Consider the following 16,783-nt stretch of genomic DNA (forward strand, 5'->3'; position numbering starts at 1 on the left):
CAGTATGATAACACTGCCGCCCCATCTGAAGTCATTGAAGAGTGACCTACTCATGAGAGATCGCTGGAAGGGCTAGAAGTTGGGGATGACTTGGGAGGCGAGCATCGCAGAAGCCCTGAAGGCGGGGGGCAAAAAGTGTTGGATAGATAAGCACTATATAATCCTTCCATGTGCATCATGTAACTCAGTAATAAGACGTAATAAGTATTGAGGTATTTGCCACCTTACCTGAGCATCATTTAGGAACAAACAGGCAAAGGCCACCCGATCCCTCACTGCCATAGCGCATTCAAACTGGAACAGAGAAGCAGAAAAGCGATGTCAAGATAACATACATCAAAGGCGCCTCTTTGGTATGAACCAGATGTCACGTGTGATGGGTACGGCCTGACGTGGCCACGCCCATTACCTTATTACCTATAGCCAGAGAGAATACAAAGCTCTAAGGGCCGTAGGGAGATGGAAAATGACCAGTGATCGGGTTACACTTGCTGTTACTTTCTGCCTGTGCAACCAGCTCATGGTGCTGCCATAAAAGTAACTTGGACTTGTTACAAGTGAAACCGTAGTGAATGCGATTTTATTGTATAGCTGATAAAAGAAAGCAGCGCCCACATGGGCCAATCCTGCGGCTTAGTCAAAGCTCCATTCAAAATGAGCAGCATTCCGACATAAGGGGCAGAACAGCACTGACAGCTCTTCCGGTTTTAATGCAGCCTATTCGTGCGGTCAGAAGAGAACCACACAGTTATTAATTGCAGTAATCTTCTGATTGCATTTAGTAATATGTCTGATAATTATCCAAATTGATTTTGATGGGATAATCAGGCATAGCTGTCATTTTGAGATCGGAATTAGAAATTGCTTTCCAAGGTGGGACCTAGCAGAAGAGGTGCTGCTTATGTAACTGCTCAGACCAAGGTAGACAAGATAGGTGACACTACGAGTGACATTACCCTATCATCCATTTGGTTGGCTGTAGGATAGCACAGGACTCCACACATGCTGGCCTCTGGCTGTTGGAGAACCTATAACAGAGCTTGTGGGAAATGTTTTGCCATCAGTCCAAAACCATGTGGTTAATTATTCAATTCAGAGCTACTGCCAGACCAAAGCCCTTCCGAATAAAAGCCAAACCATGTCTGCCTGTCCCGTGGGTAACTCACCCTCTGCAGGACAGTACTTGGGTATAGTTTTAGGATGGTGTGTGACGACTACTGGGGAAATACTACAGCGTAGACTAGTCAGAACCCTTTCCTGCGAGGTCAGGTAATTCTAGGCCCACCCCCTAAAGCCAAGTATTCTTAGGAGGAGCAAACCCACCAGGACGGTGTCATAGCAGCCAGGGTCGCTGGTGAGGAAGGCAAACATGACCGCCAGGTAAGGATTGCTGAGCTGTATGCGGAGGGAGCTGCACATTTCTCTCCACAGGGAATTCTTCTCATCCGTATACCCAGACAGCGCCATCGCTACTACGTTGAGGTTCAGATCTCCTGCAAAGCAAAAATGAACACGGAGTACTAAGAGAGTTTTAAAATCTTTAATGTACTTTCCCTTATCGGAGGGACACTTCATTACACATGGGGTTAAATGAGGGATAAAAGTGTCAGCACTTATAGGCTCATTTATCAATGAGTGATAAATTTCGCCAGCCAATCAGCTCCTAACTTCCATGTCACAGGCTGGGTTTGAAAAATGACAGTTAGGAGCGGATTGGCTGCAGCAATTTATCACTCACAGTGAAATTTATCACTCATTGATAAATAACGGCAATAATAAATTAACCTTTAGTGGATTATCAGCTCCTCCCCTCCAAACCCCTCTTCGGTTTTCATTAAGTGTTAAAGGTCAACACAGCACCACCATGATGTTTTCTCTTACTCCTTTGTGAAACGCAAACGCGTATACTACAGCAAGTAAAGCATCTGTATGACTTGGTTAATAAACATATATATACACTTTTTAGAAAAGAATAAATCATCCGCGAGACATACAGTAACTAATTATGCACTCTTTAGAAGAAACACGGCAGCACTGCACGCACTGGTGATACAATAGGGGATATATTATTCAATTACAGTGACAACGTTTCAATGCCCGCAGGCCTTTTTATCAGGTTACGCAACGGGTGATCAACAAAAGTGCAGAATGACACATAACAGAACAACTTTGTTTATCACCCGTTGCATGACCTGATAAAAAGGCGGTGGGCGTTGAAACGTCATTAACAACTGCGGCACGTCTGACACTACCCTAAGAAACTACATCACTAACACATGGCTGCCTGTCACTACTGAAACATACATGTACAATCGCGTAATGCAAACTACTAAGCAGTGTAGAGATCAGTGATAGATAGATATCTGCACCAGGCGCCCTCACTGTTCAAAATGCTACGTAGATTGCAAAAAAGTGCGGCACTCAAGGCTTGGTAATAATGGTTAAAAAACGGCCTGTGTTACATCTAACACACAGGTCATGGCCGTTTTGAACGGACATTGCCAGTTGTCTTGTTTCAGGCCCCTATTCGCTTTTTAATGACTCCATTTGTGCTATTACCCTCCTCCCACACACCCAATAGGAAAGTCTAGAAGCTGATAGATAAAGAGAAAAGAGATTGCCAACCTTTCCCGGTTGAGGCCCCCTTATTGAGGATTTGTATGGCGCGGCGGATGTCCAGGTTAAACAACGCAATAGCAGCTGCTCTCTCCCATTCTCCTTCCTGTTCTAATGAGGTGAGAAAAGGTCCAATATCGACATCTGTCCCCTTCTTCCTCCAACCGCAGAGCTGCAGAGCCAGGCACCGCTCCTCGCTGATGTAGTGCACCACGTCCGCCTGCCGGTCAGAGCCGCTCCAGCTGCTACGGAGGCTCTCTGTGGTCCCTGTAAAACACCACCTACAGTTAGGAAACACTACATCATGGGCTACAAACTTTCTAAATTAAAGATTATTAATATACCCAAATATCCCTGACCACAGGATAATTATATAACATGACAGCCATAGTATAGTATCAAATATTAACTAACCGTTACACTGCCGCACGTGTGTCGCCACACTGTACAGACCACTCCAGCATCTGCAGATAACATGTTGCCAATATGGTTTATATCCTCTTACCCATTGATGATTTCACTATGGTTTTAATTCCAGCGTACACCAAGGAACCTTTGTTGCTTGAAGATTTTTGTTCTATGTCCTCAGCATACTGTTTCATAAGTATTCATGTGTATAGGATAATAAGGCAGAAGGATCACACACTATATAACAAATTTTCCTAAACAGACAGTTCTTGTTACATACAGATGTGTCCACATATACTGTGGGGTATATTCAATAAGAGTCGGATCCATTCCGACATGCAGTTGTTGGAATGGATCCGACAACCCCTATTCAGTGGACGGCCAAATCCGACTGTCAGATTTGGCCGTACACAGGGTCCTGTCCTGACGCTGCTGTCAGCGGCTGCAGAAGCGCTGACAGCAGCGGCCAGGAGTGCAGATGGCGGTGGCCGTGAGCGGGACGGTGGCGGGGTAAGCTGGGCAGCAGAGATCGGCAGGGACATCTGGCTGAGGGGGGGTATGCCTGGGGCGGTGGCGGGAGGCACTGCATGGAAAGAGGTGCCTGCAGGCCAAGGGGGGAGCAGAGATCGGCGTCCGGCGGGGGGAGCTGGCTGCGGGGGGATATGTCTGTGGCGGCGGGGGGAGGCGCTGCAGGGAGAGAGGCACCGCTCGTCTCCTCACCTCAATCCGACTTGTTTTCAAGTCGGATTGAGTTTGTCGGAAAGGGGGCCAAAACCTGTCGGATTTGGCACCATTTCCGACAGAAGCACGTGGATCGGCAGCTATTCCGCCGATCCACGTGTTTTCCGACAAGTTGGGAATTCCCGACTTGTTGGAAAAAAATCAGCCCCTATTGAATAAGTCGGAACCCCTTCCGACCTATTTCTGTCGGAAGCTGCGGTCTTTCCGACAAGACGGCAGCTTCCAACAGTTATTGAATACACCGCTGTATCTTCAAATGCACCATATAGCCCATCTCGTTAGTCCTGGGTGGCGCGCTACACTGAGCGTCTTCCTCACTTATAATATGCATCTTATTCACATAAATGCAACAACTTGGAGAGACAAAACTATTAGCTAGATTGCACGGATCCTCAAGCCAAGTTCCATTGTGCTTCATCTGCGACTTTGTACTTGTTTAAATCTAATTCACGACTGTAGCACACTTTGGGTGGAATTCAATTGTTTGAAAAGTCAGTTGGGTGTCTGTCCTATCTAATAGACAGGAAAAAAGAGACACCCAACCAACTTTTCAAATATTTGAATTCCCCCCTTTGAGTGGTGTTTCGCTGCATCTTTGATGCAAATAATAAGAATTTACTTACCGATAATTCTATTTCTCGGAGTCCGTAGTGGATGCTGGGGTTCCTGAAAGGACCATGGGGAATAGCGGCTCCGCAGGAGACAGGGCACAAAAGTAAAGCTTTTACAGGTCAGGTGGTGTGTACTGGCTCCTCCCCCTATGACCCTCCTCCAGACTCCAGTTAGGTACTGTGCCCGGACGAGCGTACACAATAAGGGAGGATTTTGAATCCCGGGTAAGACTCATACCAGCCACACCAATCACACCGTACAACTTGTGATCTAAACCCAGTTAACAGTATGATAACAGAGGAGCCTCTGAAAGATGGCTTCCTAAACAATAACCCGAATTAGTTAACAATAACTATGTACAAGTATTGCAGATAATCCGCACTTGGGATGGGCGCCCAGCATCCACTACGGACTCCGAGAAATAGAATTATCGGTAAGTAAATTCTTATTTTCTCTATCGTCCTAAGTGGATGCTGGGGTTCCTGAAAGGACCATGGGGATTATACCAAAGCTCCCAAACGGGCGGGAGAGTGCGGATGACTCTGCAGCACCGAATGAGAGAACTCCAGGTCCTCCTTTGCCAGGGTATCAAATTTGTAAAAATTTACAAACGTGTTCTCCCCTGACCACGTAGCTGCTCGGCAGAGTTGTAATGCCGAGACCCCTCGGGCAGCCGCCCAAGATGAGCCCACCTTCCTTGCGGAATGGGCCTTAACAGATTTAGGCTGTGGCAGGCCTGCCACAGAATGTACAAGTTGAATTTTGTTACAAATCCAACGAGCAATCGACTGCTTAGAAGCAGGTGCACCCAACTTGTTGGGTGCATACAGTATAAACAGCGAGTCAGATTTTCTGACTCCAGCCGTCCTTTAAATGTATATTTTTAAGGCTCTGACAACGTCCAACAACTTGGAGTCCTTCAAGTCGTCTGTAGCCGCAGGCACTACAATAGGCTGGTTCAGGTGAAACGCTGATACCACCTTAGGGAGAAAATGCGGACGCGTCCGCAGCTCTGCCCTATGTCGAATGGAAAATTAAATAAGGGCTTTTATAAAACAAAGCCGCCAGTGCAGATACTCTCCCGGCCGAAGCCAGGGCCAGTAACATAGTCACTTTCCATGTGAGATATTTCAAATCCACATTCTTTAGTGGTTCAAACCAATTGGATTTGAGGAAATCTAAAACTACATTTAGATCCCACGGTGCCACCTTAGGCACCACAGGAGGCTGTATATGCAGTACTCCTTTGATAAAAATCTGGACCTCAGGGACTGAGGCCAATTCTTTTTGGAAGAATATTGATAGGGCCGAAATTTGAACCTTAATAGATCCCAATTTGAGACCCCTAGACAATCCTGATTGCAGGAAATGTAGGAAAACGACCCAGTTGAAATTCCTCCATCGGAGCACTCCGCTGCTCGCACCACGCAACATATTTTCGCCAAATACGGCGATAATGCTTCGCGGTGACTTCCTTCCTTGCCTTTATCAAGGTAGGAATGACTTCTTCTGGAATGCCTTTTCCTTTTAGGATCTGGCATTCAAACGCCATGCCGTCAAACGCAGCCGCGGTAAGTCTTGAAAAAGACAAGGACCCTGCTGAAGCAGGTCCCTTCTCAGAAGTAGAGGCCACGGATCGTCCGTGACCATCTCTTGAAGTTCCGGGTACCAAGTCCTTCTTGGCCAATCCGGAGCCACTAGTCTTACTCCTCTTTGCCGTATAATCCTCAATACCTTTGGTATGAGAGGCAGAGGAGGAAACACATATACCGACTGGTACACCCAAGGTGTTACCAGCGCGTCCACAGCTATTGCCTGCGGATCTCTTGACCTGGCGCAATACCTGTCCAGTGTATTGTTGAGGCGAGACGCCATCCTGTCCACCATTGGTTTTACCCAACGGTTTAATAGCATGTGGAAAACTTCTGGATGAAGTCCCCACTCTCCCGGGTGAAGGTCGTGTCTGCTGAGGAAGTCTGCTTCCCAGTTGTCCACGCCCGGGATGAATACTGCTGACAGTGCTATCACGTGATTCTCCGCCCAGCGAAGGATCCTGGCAGCTTCTGCCATTGCCCTCCTGCTTCTTGTGCCGCCCTGTCTGTTTACATGGGCGACTGCCGTGATGTTGTCCGACTGGATCAACACCGGTCTTCCTTGAAGCAGAGGTTCCGCCTGGCTTAGAGCATTGTAGATTGCTCTTAGTTCCAGAATGCTTATGTGAAGAGACTTTTTCAGGCTCGACCACACTCCCTGGAAATTTCTTCCCTGTGTGACTGCTCCCCAGCCTCTCAGGCTGGCATCCGTGGTCACCAGGATCCAATCCTGCATGCCGAATCTGCGGCCCTCCAATAGATGAGCCTCCTGCAACCACCACAGAAGGGATACCCTTGTCCTCGGCGACAGGGTTATCCGCAGGTGCATCTGAAGATGCGACCCTGACCATTTGTCCAACAGATCCCTTTGCATGGAATCTGCCGAAAGGGATTGCTTCGTAAGAAGCTACCATTTTTTCCCAGGACTCTTGTGCATTGATGTACAGACACCTTTCCTGGTTTTAGGAGGTTCCTGACCAGGTCAGATAACTCCTTGGCTTTTTCTTCGGGAAGAAAAACCTTTTTCTGAACTGTGTCCAGAATCATCCCCAGGAACAGCAGACGAGTTGTCGGCATTAATTGGGATTTTGGAATATTCAGAATCCATCCGTGCTGCTTTAGCACCTCTTGAGATAGTGCTAAACCCATCTCTAGCTGTTCTCTGGACCTTGCACTTATTAGGAGATCGTCCAAGTATGGGATAATTAATACGCCTTTTCTTCGAAGAAGAAATATTATCTCGGCCATTACCTTTGTAAAGACCCGAGGTGCCGTGGACAAACCAAACGGCAGCGTCTGAAACTGATAGTGACAGTTTTGTAAAACGAACCTGAGGTACCCCTGGTGTGAGGGGTAATTGGAACGTGGAGATACGCATCCTTGATGTCCAAGGATACCATAAAGTCCCCTTCTTCCAGGTTCGCTATCACTGCTCTGAGTGACTCCATCTTGAACTTGAACTTCTTTATGTACAGGTTCAAGGACTTCAGATTTAGAATAGGCCTTACCGAGCCATCCGGCTTCGGTACCACAAAAAGAGTGGAATAATACCCCTTCCCTTGTTGTAGAAGAGGTACCTTGACTATCACCTGCTGAGAATACAGCTTGTGAATGGCTTCCAAAACCGTCTCCCTTTCTGAGGGGGACGTTGGTAAAGCAGACTTCAGGAAACGGCGAGGTGGCTCTGTCTCTAATTTCAACCTGTACCCCTGAGATATTATCTGCAGGATCCAGGGATTTACCTGCGAGTGAGCCCACTGCGCGCTGTAATTCTTGAGACGACCGCCTACCGCCCCCGAGTCCGCTTGCGAAGCCCCAGCGTCATGCTGAGGCTTTTGTAGAAGCCGGGGAGGGCTTCTGTTCCTGGGAAGGAGCTGCCTGTTGCTGTCTCTTCCCTCGTCCTCTGCCTCGTGGCAGATATGAATAGCCCTTTGCTCTCTTATTTTTAAAGGAACGAAAGGGCTGCGGTTGAAAGGTCGGTGCCTTTTTCTGTTGGGGAGTGACTTGAGGTAGAAAGGTGGATTTCCCGGCCGTAGCCGTGGCCACCAAATCCGATAGACCGACCCCAAATAACTCCTCTACGCATCGCCTGTCCACTGTCGTGTCCATAAAGCTCTTCTGGCCGAAATGGACATAGCACTTACCCGTGATGCCAGTGTGCAGATATCTCTCTGTGCATCACGCATATAAAGAAATGCATCCTTTATTTGTTCTAACGACAGTAAAATATTGTCCCTGTCCAGGGTATCAATATTTTCGATCAGGGACTCTGACCAAACTACCCCAGCACTGCACATCCAGGCAGTCGCAATAGCTGGTCGTAGTATAACACCTGCATGTGTGTATATACCTTTTTGGATATTTTCCATCCTCCTATCTGATGGATCTTTAAGTGCGGCCGTCTCAGGAGAGGGTAACGCCACTTGTTTTGATAAGCGTGTTAGCGCTTTGTCCACCCTAGGAGGTGTTTCCCAGCGCTCCCTAACCTCTGGCGGGAAAGGGTATAAAGCCAATAACTTCTTTGAAATTAGCAGTTTTTTATCGGGGCACCCCACGCTTCATCACACACGTCATTTAATTCTTCTGATTCGGTAAAAACTACTGGTAGTTTTTTCACACCCCACATAATACCCTGTTTAGTGGTACCTGTAGTATCAGCTAAATGTAACATCTCCTTTATTGCCAAAATCATATAACGTGTGGCCCTACTGGAAAATACGGTTGATTCGTCACCTTCACCACCGGAATCAGTGCCTGTGTCTGGGTCTGTGTCGACCGACTGAGGCAAGGGGCGTTTTACAGCCCCTGACGGTGTTTGAGGCGCCTGGACAGGCACTAATTGAGTGTCCGGCCGCCTCATGTCGGCAAACGACTGCTTAAGCGAGTTGACGCTATCCCGTAATTCCACAAATAAAGGCATCCATTCTGGTGTCGACCCCCTAGGAGGTGACATCCTCATATTTGGCAATTGCTCCGCCTCCACACCAATAACGTCCTCATACATGTCGACACACACGTACCGACACACAGCAGACACACAGGGAATGCTCTATACGAAGACAGGACCCACTAGCCCTTTGGGGAGACAGAGGGAGAGTCTGCCAGCACACACCAAAAAGCGCTATATATGACAGGGATAGCCTTATGATTAAGTGCTCCCTTATAGCTGCTTTTATATTAATATATTGCCATTTATTTTGCCCCCCCTCTCTGTTATACCCTGTTTCTGTAGTGCAGTGCAGGGGAGAGACCTGGGAGCCTTCCTGACCAGCGGAGCTGTGACAGAAAATGGCGCCGTGTGCTGAGGAGATAGGCCCCGCCCCTTTTTCGGCGGGCTCGTCTCCCGCTATTTAGTACATTTAGGCAGGGGTAAATATCTCCATATAGCCTCTGGGGCTATATGTGAGGTATTTTTAGCCTTTTTAAAGGTTTTCATTTGCCTCCCAGGGCGCCCCCCCCCCCAGCGCCCTGCACCCTCAGTGACTGCCGTGTGAAGTGTGCTGAGAGGAAAATGGCGCACAGCTGCAGTGCTGTGCGCTACCTTAAGAAGACTGCAGGAGTCTTCAGCCGCCGATTCTGGACCTCTTCTTGCTTCAGCATCTGTGAGGGGGCCGGCGGCGTGGCTCCGGTGACCATCCAGGCTGTACCTGTGATCGTCCCTCTGGAGCTTCATGTCCAGTAGCCAAGAAGCCAATCCATCCTGCACGCAGGTGAGTTCACTTCTTCTCCCCTCTGTCCCTCGTTGCAGTGATCCTGTTGCCAGCAGGAATCACTGTAAAATAAAAAACCTAAGCTAAACTCTCTAAGCAGCTCTTTATGAGAGCCACCTAGAATTGCACCCTTCTCGGCCGGGCACAAAAATCTAACTGGAGTCTGGAGGAGGGTCATAGGGGGAGGAGCCAGTACACACCACCTGACCTGTAAAAGCTTTACTTTTGTGCCCTGTCTCCTGCGGAGCCGCTATTCCCCATGGTCCTTTCAGGAACCCCAGCATCCACTTAGGACGATAGAGAAATGATGCATAATTTAAAGAAATATACAGTACGATAGACCTCCCAGAGTGGCTCAGTCACGGCTGGCACCTCGCGCCGTATGGCGTACAGACGCTAGGTGTTTAAGGACACATCGGTAAAACTTATTGCCCAAAGCAGCCTCTCTCTGTGGTGGCAGGGATCCTCTTTTAGGAACCGGAAGGTGGGGAGGATAAAGTGGCCATTCTGCAGACCGGTCTGCTAATAACCTGTAACATGTCGCCAAAGAACAAACAGAGTCTGGGAGAGTTTACAAGACGAGGAGGAGTCAGCTTTTCCTCAGTGCCTGCCTTATAGGAGCCCGAACATTACCTACCTACCCATTACCCACCTTATGTACCTACTTACTGCTTTGTTAAATAAATAACCAAACTGCTATTCTATTTCCCCACACAGTGCTGTCTGATTGCCATTCTGTCATATACAAGTACTGTCTACATAAGTAATGTAATAGGACTAGGGGGGCGATTCAGACCTGATCGCTAGGCTGCTGAAATTGTAGCCCTGCGTTCAGATAGTCGCCACCCAAGGGGAGTGTGTACTCGCCGTGCAAGTGTGCGATCGCATGTGTACGCCGAGCTGCTAAAAATCCACTCAGTCAGCTGACAGCTGCAAATCCGTTCGCTCCTCACTCACCAGCGAATGATTTTACCAGTGTGTGCAGCCTGTGCGTGGCCAAGGACTTACTCCTACAGTGAGACAAGAACAGGCTGATCGGGGCCGGAGCTGACATCACACACCCTCCCTGAAACCCCCCCCCCCCTTTTTCCTGACACTCCCAAAAAACGGTCAGTTACCACCCACAAACGGCCTCTTCCTGTCAATCAGCATGCAAATGGCTGTGTGATTAGAATTTTCGCACCATCCCGTCGCTGACCAGCTATGCCTGTTTGCCGACGCGCATGCGCACTGCAGTGCATACACATGTGCAATTACTAGCTGATCGCCCGCTGTGTGAAAACGCACAACAACGATCAGGTCTGAATCGGGCCCTATATGGAGCACCACAACCAATACGTTAGAGAGCAGCAGGAGCAATATATAGCACATCACTATGAGACTGTACACAGAATGTTATTCACGGATCCATATAATACACGGTGAGGTGTCAGAGGTGAATGGATTATACAGCAGAGCTTTGGGATCATTACCTAAGTAGCTGATGCAGTACTAAAATATTGTACCGATCATCCACCAGATCACTAGTTATCAAGGCCAGCGTTGCAGGGTTCCCCCACCCCCGTCTCTCATCTCTGCCCCTGACATCCCTCCACTCTCCTCTTCCCCCGTCTCTCATTTCTGTCCCCCTCATACCTGCCTCTCTATGGGGGTAATTCAGACCTGATCGCTTGCTAGCGTTTTTTTGCAGCGACACGTTCAGGTCAGAACTCCGCATGCACCGCAGCGCGCAGGTACAAAGCGGATCGCCACTCAGCGATGGGTTTGTGCGAAGGATCCAATCGCACGGGCAATCGCAAGGAGATTGCAGGAAGAAGCGTTTGTGGGTGGTAACCGACCGTTTTCTGGGAGTGTTTGGGAAAACGCAGGCGTGTCCATGTGTTTGCAGGGAGGGTTCCTGACGTCAATTCCGGTCCCGGACAGGCTGATGTGATCGCAGCGGCTGAGTAAGTCCTGGGCTACTCAGAGACTGCACAAGATCTGTTTGTACAGCTCTGATACACATGCGTTCTCACACTTGCACAGCGAAAATACACTCCCCTATGGGCGGCAACTATCCGATCGCAGCAGTGCAAAAATCCCTAGCGGGCAATCAGGTCTGAATTACCCCCTATATCTCATCTCTGTCTCGCTCACTCTGCCATCATTATACAATATATGTATGTGGAATGAGCCTATAGATCAGGAATTATATCACACAAGGTGAAAACTACACCTTTATATATGAAAGCAGAAATTTGTGCACCACTAACAGTTTATGGCACCTGCGCTTTTTTCTGTTTGTACCACTCTGAAGGTAGATTTTTGCAATTAACCCTTTCCATCAATAATAAAACATTGAAGTTTTGGGTTTGGCTCAGTGATTTTCCTGTTTTTTCTTTATTCTAGATAAAAAGACTACTAAGGCCTGCATTCAATTACCCACGATCATTGATCATGGGTAATAGTGTCACCAGGGGTTATTCAATTAACCCCAATAAGCCTCAGACAGGCGAAACCAAATCCCCGAAAATGGAGCTGTGTCTACCGAAAACACACAGGTTTCACTGAACCTGTGGGTTTTTGGGATATACATTTTTTTTTTTTCAGACGACCAAATTGGATAGCCTGAAAAAAGAATATCTGAGAAACATCCGGAAAAAATAAGATTTTAAACCTACCGGTAAATCTTTTTCTCCTAGTCCGTAGAGGATGCTGGGGACTCCGTAAGGACCATGGGGTATAGACGGGCTCTGCAGGAGACATGGGCACTATAAAGAACTTTAGAATGGGTGTGCACTGGCTCCTCCCTCTATGCCCCTCCTCCAGACCTCAGTTAGAGAAACTGTGCCCAGAGGAGACGGACAGTACGAGGAAAGGATTTTTGTTAATCTAAGGGCAAGATTCATACCAGCCCACACCATCCACACCGTATAACATGGAATATATGCAACCAGTTAACAGTATGAAACAAAACAGCATCAGCCCGAGACTGATCAAAACTGTAACATAACCCTTATGTAAGCAAAAACTATATACAAGTCTTGCAGAATTTGTCCGCACTGGGACGGGCGCCCAGCATCCTCTACAGACTAGGAGAAAAAGATTTACCGGTAGGTTTAAAATCTTATTTTCTCTTACGTCCTAGAGGATGCTGGGGACTCCGCAAGGACCATGGGGTTTATACCAAAGCTCCAGACGGGGCGGGAGAGTGCGGATGACTCTGCTGCACCGATTGAGCAAACATGAGGTCCTCATCAGCCAGGGTATCAAACTTGTAGAATTTGGCAAAAGTGTTTGAACCCGACCAAGTTGCCACTCGGCAAAGTTGTAATGCCGAGACGCCTCGGGCAGCCGCACAAGAAGAGCCCACCTTCCTAGTGGAATGGGCCTTAACCGAATTTGGTAATGGCAATCCAGCCGTAGAATGAGCCTGCTCAATCATGTTACAGATCCAGCGAGCAATAGTCTGCTTAGAAGCAGGAGCGACAACCTTGTTGGCTGCATACAGGACAAACAGAGCCATCCGGGCTACATAAATTTTCAAGGCCCTGACTACATCAAGGGACTTGGAATCCTCCAAGTCCCCCATAGCCACAGGCACCACAATAGGTTGGTTCATATGAAACGATGAAACCACCTTAGGCAAAAATTGAGGACGAGTCCTCAATTCTGCTCTATCCACATGGAAAATCAGATAGGGGCTCTTGTGAGACAAGGCCGCCAATTCGGACACCTGTCTTGCAGATGCCAAGGCCAACAACATGACCACCTTCCAAGTGAGAAATTTTAATTCCACCGTTTGAAGAGGTTCAAACCAGTGAGATTTTAAGAACTGTAACACTACGTTAAGGTCCCATGGTGCCACTGGAGGCACAAAAGGAGGCTGTATGTGCAGCACTCCCTTTACAAAAGTCTGGACTTCCGGGAGAGAAGCCAATTCTTTCTGAAAGAAAATTGACAGGGCCGAAATCTGTACCTTAATGGAGCCTAATTTTAGGCCCATATCCACTCTTGTCTGCAGAAAGTGGAGAAAACGGCCCAGATGGAAATCTTCCGCAGGAGCATTCTTGGCCTCACACCAAGATACATACTTTCTCCAGATACGGTGATAATGCTTCGCCGTCACCTCCTTCCTAGCCCTTATCAGAGTAGGGATGACTTCTTCCCGGAATGCCTTTTCCAGCTAGGATTCGGTGTTCAACCACCATGCCGTCAAACGTAACCGCGGTAAGTCTTCGAACACGCAGGGCCCCTGTTGCAACAGGTCCTCACTGAGAGGAAGAGGCCACGGATCTTCTGCGAGCATTTCCTAAAAATCTGAATACCAGGCCCTTCGAGGCCAATCGGGAACAATGAGTATTGTCCGCACTCTTTTTCGTCTTATGATTCTCAGTATCTTTGAGATGAGTGGATGAGGAGAAAACACATAGACCGACCAAAACACCCACGCTGTCACTATGGCGTCCACCGCTACTGCCTGAGGGTCCCTTGACCTGGCACAATACCGCCGAAGCTTCTTGTTGAGGCGTGACGCCATCATGTCTATTTGAGGAAGTTCCCAACGACTTGTTATCTCTGCAAAAACTTCTTGATGAAGTCCCCACTCTCCTGGATGGAGATCGTGTATGCTGAGGAAGTCTGCTTCCCAGTTGTCCACTCCTGGAATGAAGACTGCTGTCAAAGCGCTTACATGATTTTCCGCCCAGCGAAGAATCCTGGTGGCTTCCGCCATTGCCACTCTGCTCCTTGTTCCGCCTTGTCGGTTTACATGAGCCACGGCTGTGACGTTGTCCGACTGAATCAGAACCGGTAGGCCGCGTAGAAGATTCTCCGCTTGACGCAGGCCGTTGTATATGGCCCTCAATTCCAGTACGTTGATGTGTAGACAAGCCTCCTGGCTTGACCATAGTCCCTGAAAATTTTTTCCTTGCGTGACTGCTCCCCATCCTCGGAGGCTCGCGTCCGTGGTCACCAGAACCCAGTCCTGAATGCCGAACCTGCGACCTTCTAGAAGGTAAGCACTCTGCAGCCACCACAGGAGAGACACCCTGGCCCTTGGGGACAGGCTGATATACTGATGAATGTAAAGATGGGACCCGGACCATTTGTCCAGAAGATCCCACTGAAAAGTCCTCGCATGAAACCTGCTGAAGGGGATGGCCTCGTAGGACGCCACCATTTTCCCCAGTACTCGAGTGCATTGATGAACGGACACCCTTTTCGGTTTCAACAGGTCTCTGACCATGTTCTGGAGTTCCTGGGCTTTTTCCATAGGGAGAAAAACCCTCTTTCGTTCTGTGTCCAGAATCATGACCAAGAAAGATAGCCGAGTCGTTGGAACCAACTGTGACTTCGGCAGATTGAGAATCCAGCCATGTTGCTGCAGCACTCTCAGGGAGAGCGACACGCTTTTCAGCAACTGTTCTCTCGATCTCGCTTTTATCAGGAGATCGTCCAAGTACGGGATAATTGTGACTCCCTGCCGGCGCAGGAGCACCATCATTTCCGCCAATACCTTGGTGAAAATCCTCGAGGCCGTGGAAAGCCCAAACGGCAACGTCTGAAACTGGTAATGACATTCCTGTACAGCGAATCTCAGGTACGCCTGATGAAGGGGATATACGGGGACATGAAGGTATGCATCCTTTATGTCTAGTGACACCATAAAATCCCCCCCTTCCAGGCTGGAGATAACTGCCCGGAGCGATTCCATCTTGAATTTGAACTTTTTCAAGTACAGGTTTACGGATTTTAAATTTAAAATGGGTCTGACCGAGCCATCCGGTTTCGAGACCACAAACACGGTTGAATAGTACCCCTGCCCCTGTTGAAGTAGGGGAACCTTGACAACCACTTGTTGTTGACATAGTTTTTGAATAGCAGCTAAAACTATCTCCCTTTCTGGGGAAGAAGCTGGTAAGGCCGATTTGAAAAACCGGCGAGGAGGCACGTCTTCGAATTCCGGTTTGTAACCTTGGGACACAATTTCCATTGCCCAAGGATCCACCTCTGACCGAACCCAGACGTGGCTGAAGAGTAGAAGACGTGCCCCCACCAGTGCAGACTCCCTCAGTGGAGCCCCAGCGTCATGCGGTGGATTTCGTAGAAGCCGGGGAGGACTTCTGCTCCTGGGAACTAGCCGTGGCAATGCTGCTTTTTCCCTCTTCCCTTACCTCTGGCGAGGAAGGAAGAGCCCCGACCTCTTCTGGACTTATGCGACCGAAAGGACTGCATCTGATATTGCGGTGTTTTCTTTTGCTGTGGGGAAACATAAGGTAAAAAGGTAGATTTACCCGCGGTAGCTGTGGAAACCAGGTCCGCGAGACCTTCCCCAAATAAATCCTCACCTTTGTAAGGCAAAACTTCCATATGCTTCTTTGAGTCGGCATCACCCGACCATTGGCGGGTCCACAGGGCTCGCCTAGTAGAAATCGCCATGGCGTTGGCTCTCGAACCTAGCAGACCAACGTCTCTCATATATAAGACTGCGTCTTTAATGTGACCTAAGGTCAATAAAATGGTATCCTTATCCAGGGTATCAATGTCAGCTGACAAGGTATCCGTCCAAGCCGCAACAGCGCTACAAACCCAAGCCGACGCTATTGCCGGTCTGAGCAAGGCACCCGTATGTGTATAAATAGATTTTAAGGTAGTTTCCTGTCTGCGATCAGCAGGATCCTTGAGGGCGGCCGTGTCTGGAGACGGCAGCGCCACCTTTTTGGACAAGCGCGTTAACGCCTTGTCCACCCTGGGTGAGGATTCCCACCATAACCTGTCCTGCGCAGGGAAAGGATACGCCATAAGAATTCTTTTGGGAATCTGCAGCTTCTTGTCTGGAGTTTCCCAAGCCTTTTCAAATAACGCGTTCAGCTCATGAGATGGGGGAAAGGTTACCTCAGGTTTCTTTTCCTTAAACATGTGTACCCTCTTGTCAGGGACAGAGGGGTCATCAGTGATATGTAAAACATCCTTTATTGCAATAATCATATAATGAATACTTCTGGCCACCCTTGGGTGTAACCTTGCATCATCGTAGTCGACACTGAAATCAGAATCTGTGTCGGTATCAGTGTCTGCTACTTGGGACAGGGGACGTTTCTGAGACCCTGAAGGGCCCCGTGA

General features: G+C 48.5%; 1 protein-coding gene across 1 annotated transcript in view; it reads right to left on the bottom strand.

Annotated features, from left to right (window-relative positions):
• MIOS (meiosis regulator for oocyte development) overlaps positions 1-16,783 on the bottom strand; it is a 48,880-nt gene that overhangs the window by 28,377 nt on the left and 3,720 nt on the right. The window contains exons 3-6 of the mRNA XM_063921340.1: positions 3,122-3,220; positions 2,626-2,883; positions 1,324-1,493; positions 229-294 (exon numbers count right to left, since the gene is read on the bottom strand). Coding sequence (XP_063777410.1) covers positions 229-294; positions 1,324-1,493; positions 2,626-2,883; positions 3,122-3,220 — 593 coding nt within the window. The remainder of the gene's footprint in view (positions 1-228; positions 295-1,323; positions 1,494-2,625; positions 2,884-3,121; positions 3,221-16,783) is intronic.

This window comes from Pseudophryne corroboree, chromosome 5, assembly GCF_028390025.1.
Source record: "Pseudophryne corroboree isolate aPseCor3 chromosome 5, aPseCor3.hap2, whole genome shotgun sequence".
NCBI lineage: Eukaryota > Metazoa > Chordata > Amphibia > Anura > Myobatrachidae > Pseudophryne > Pseudophryne corroboree.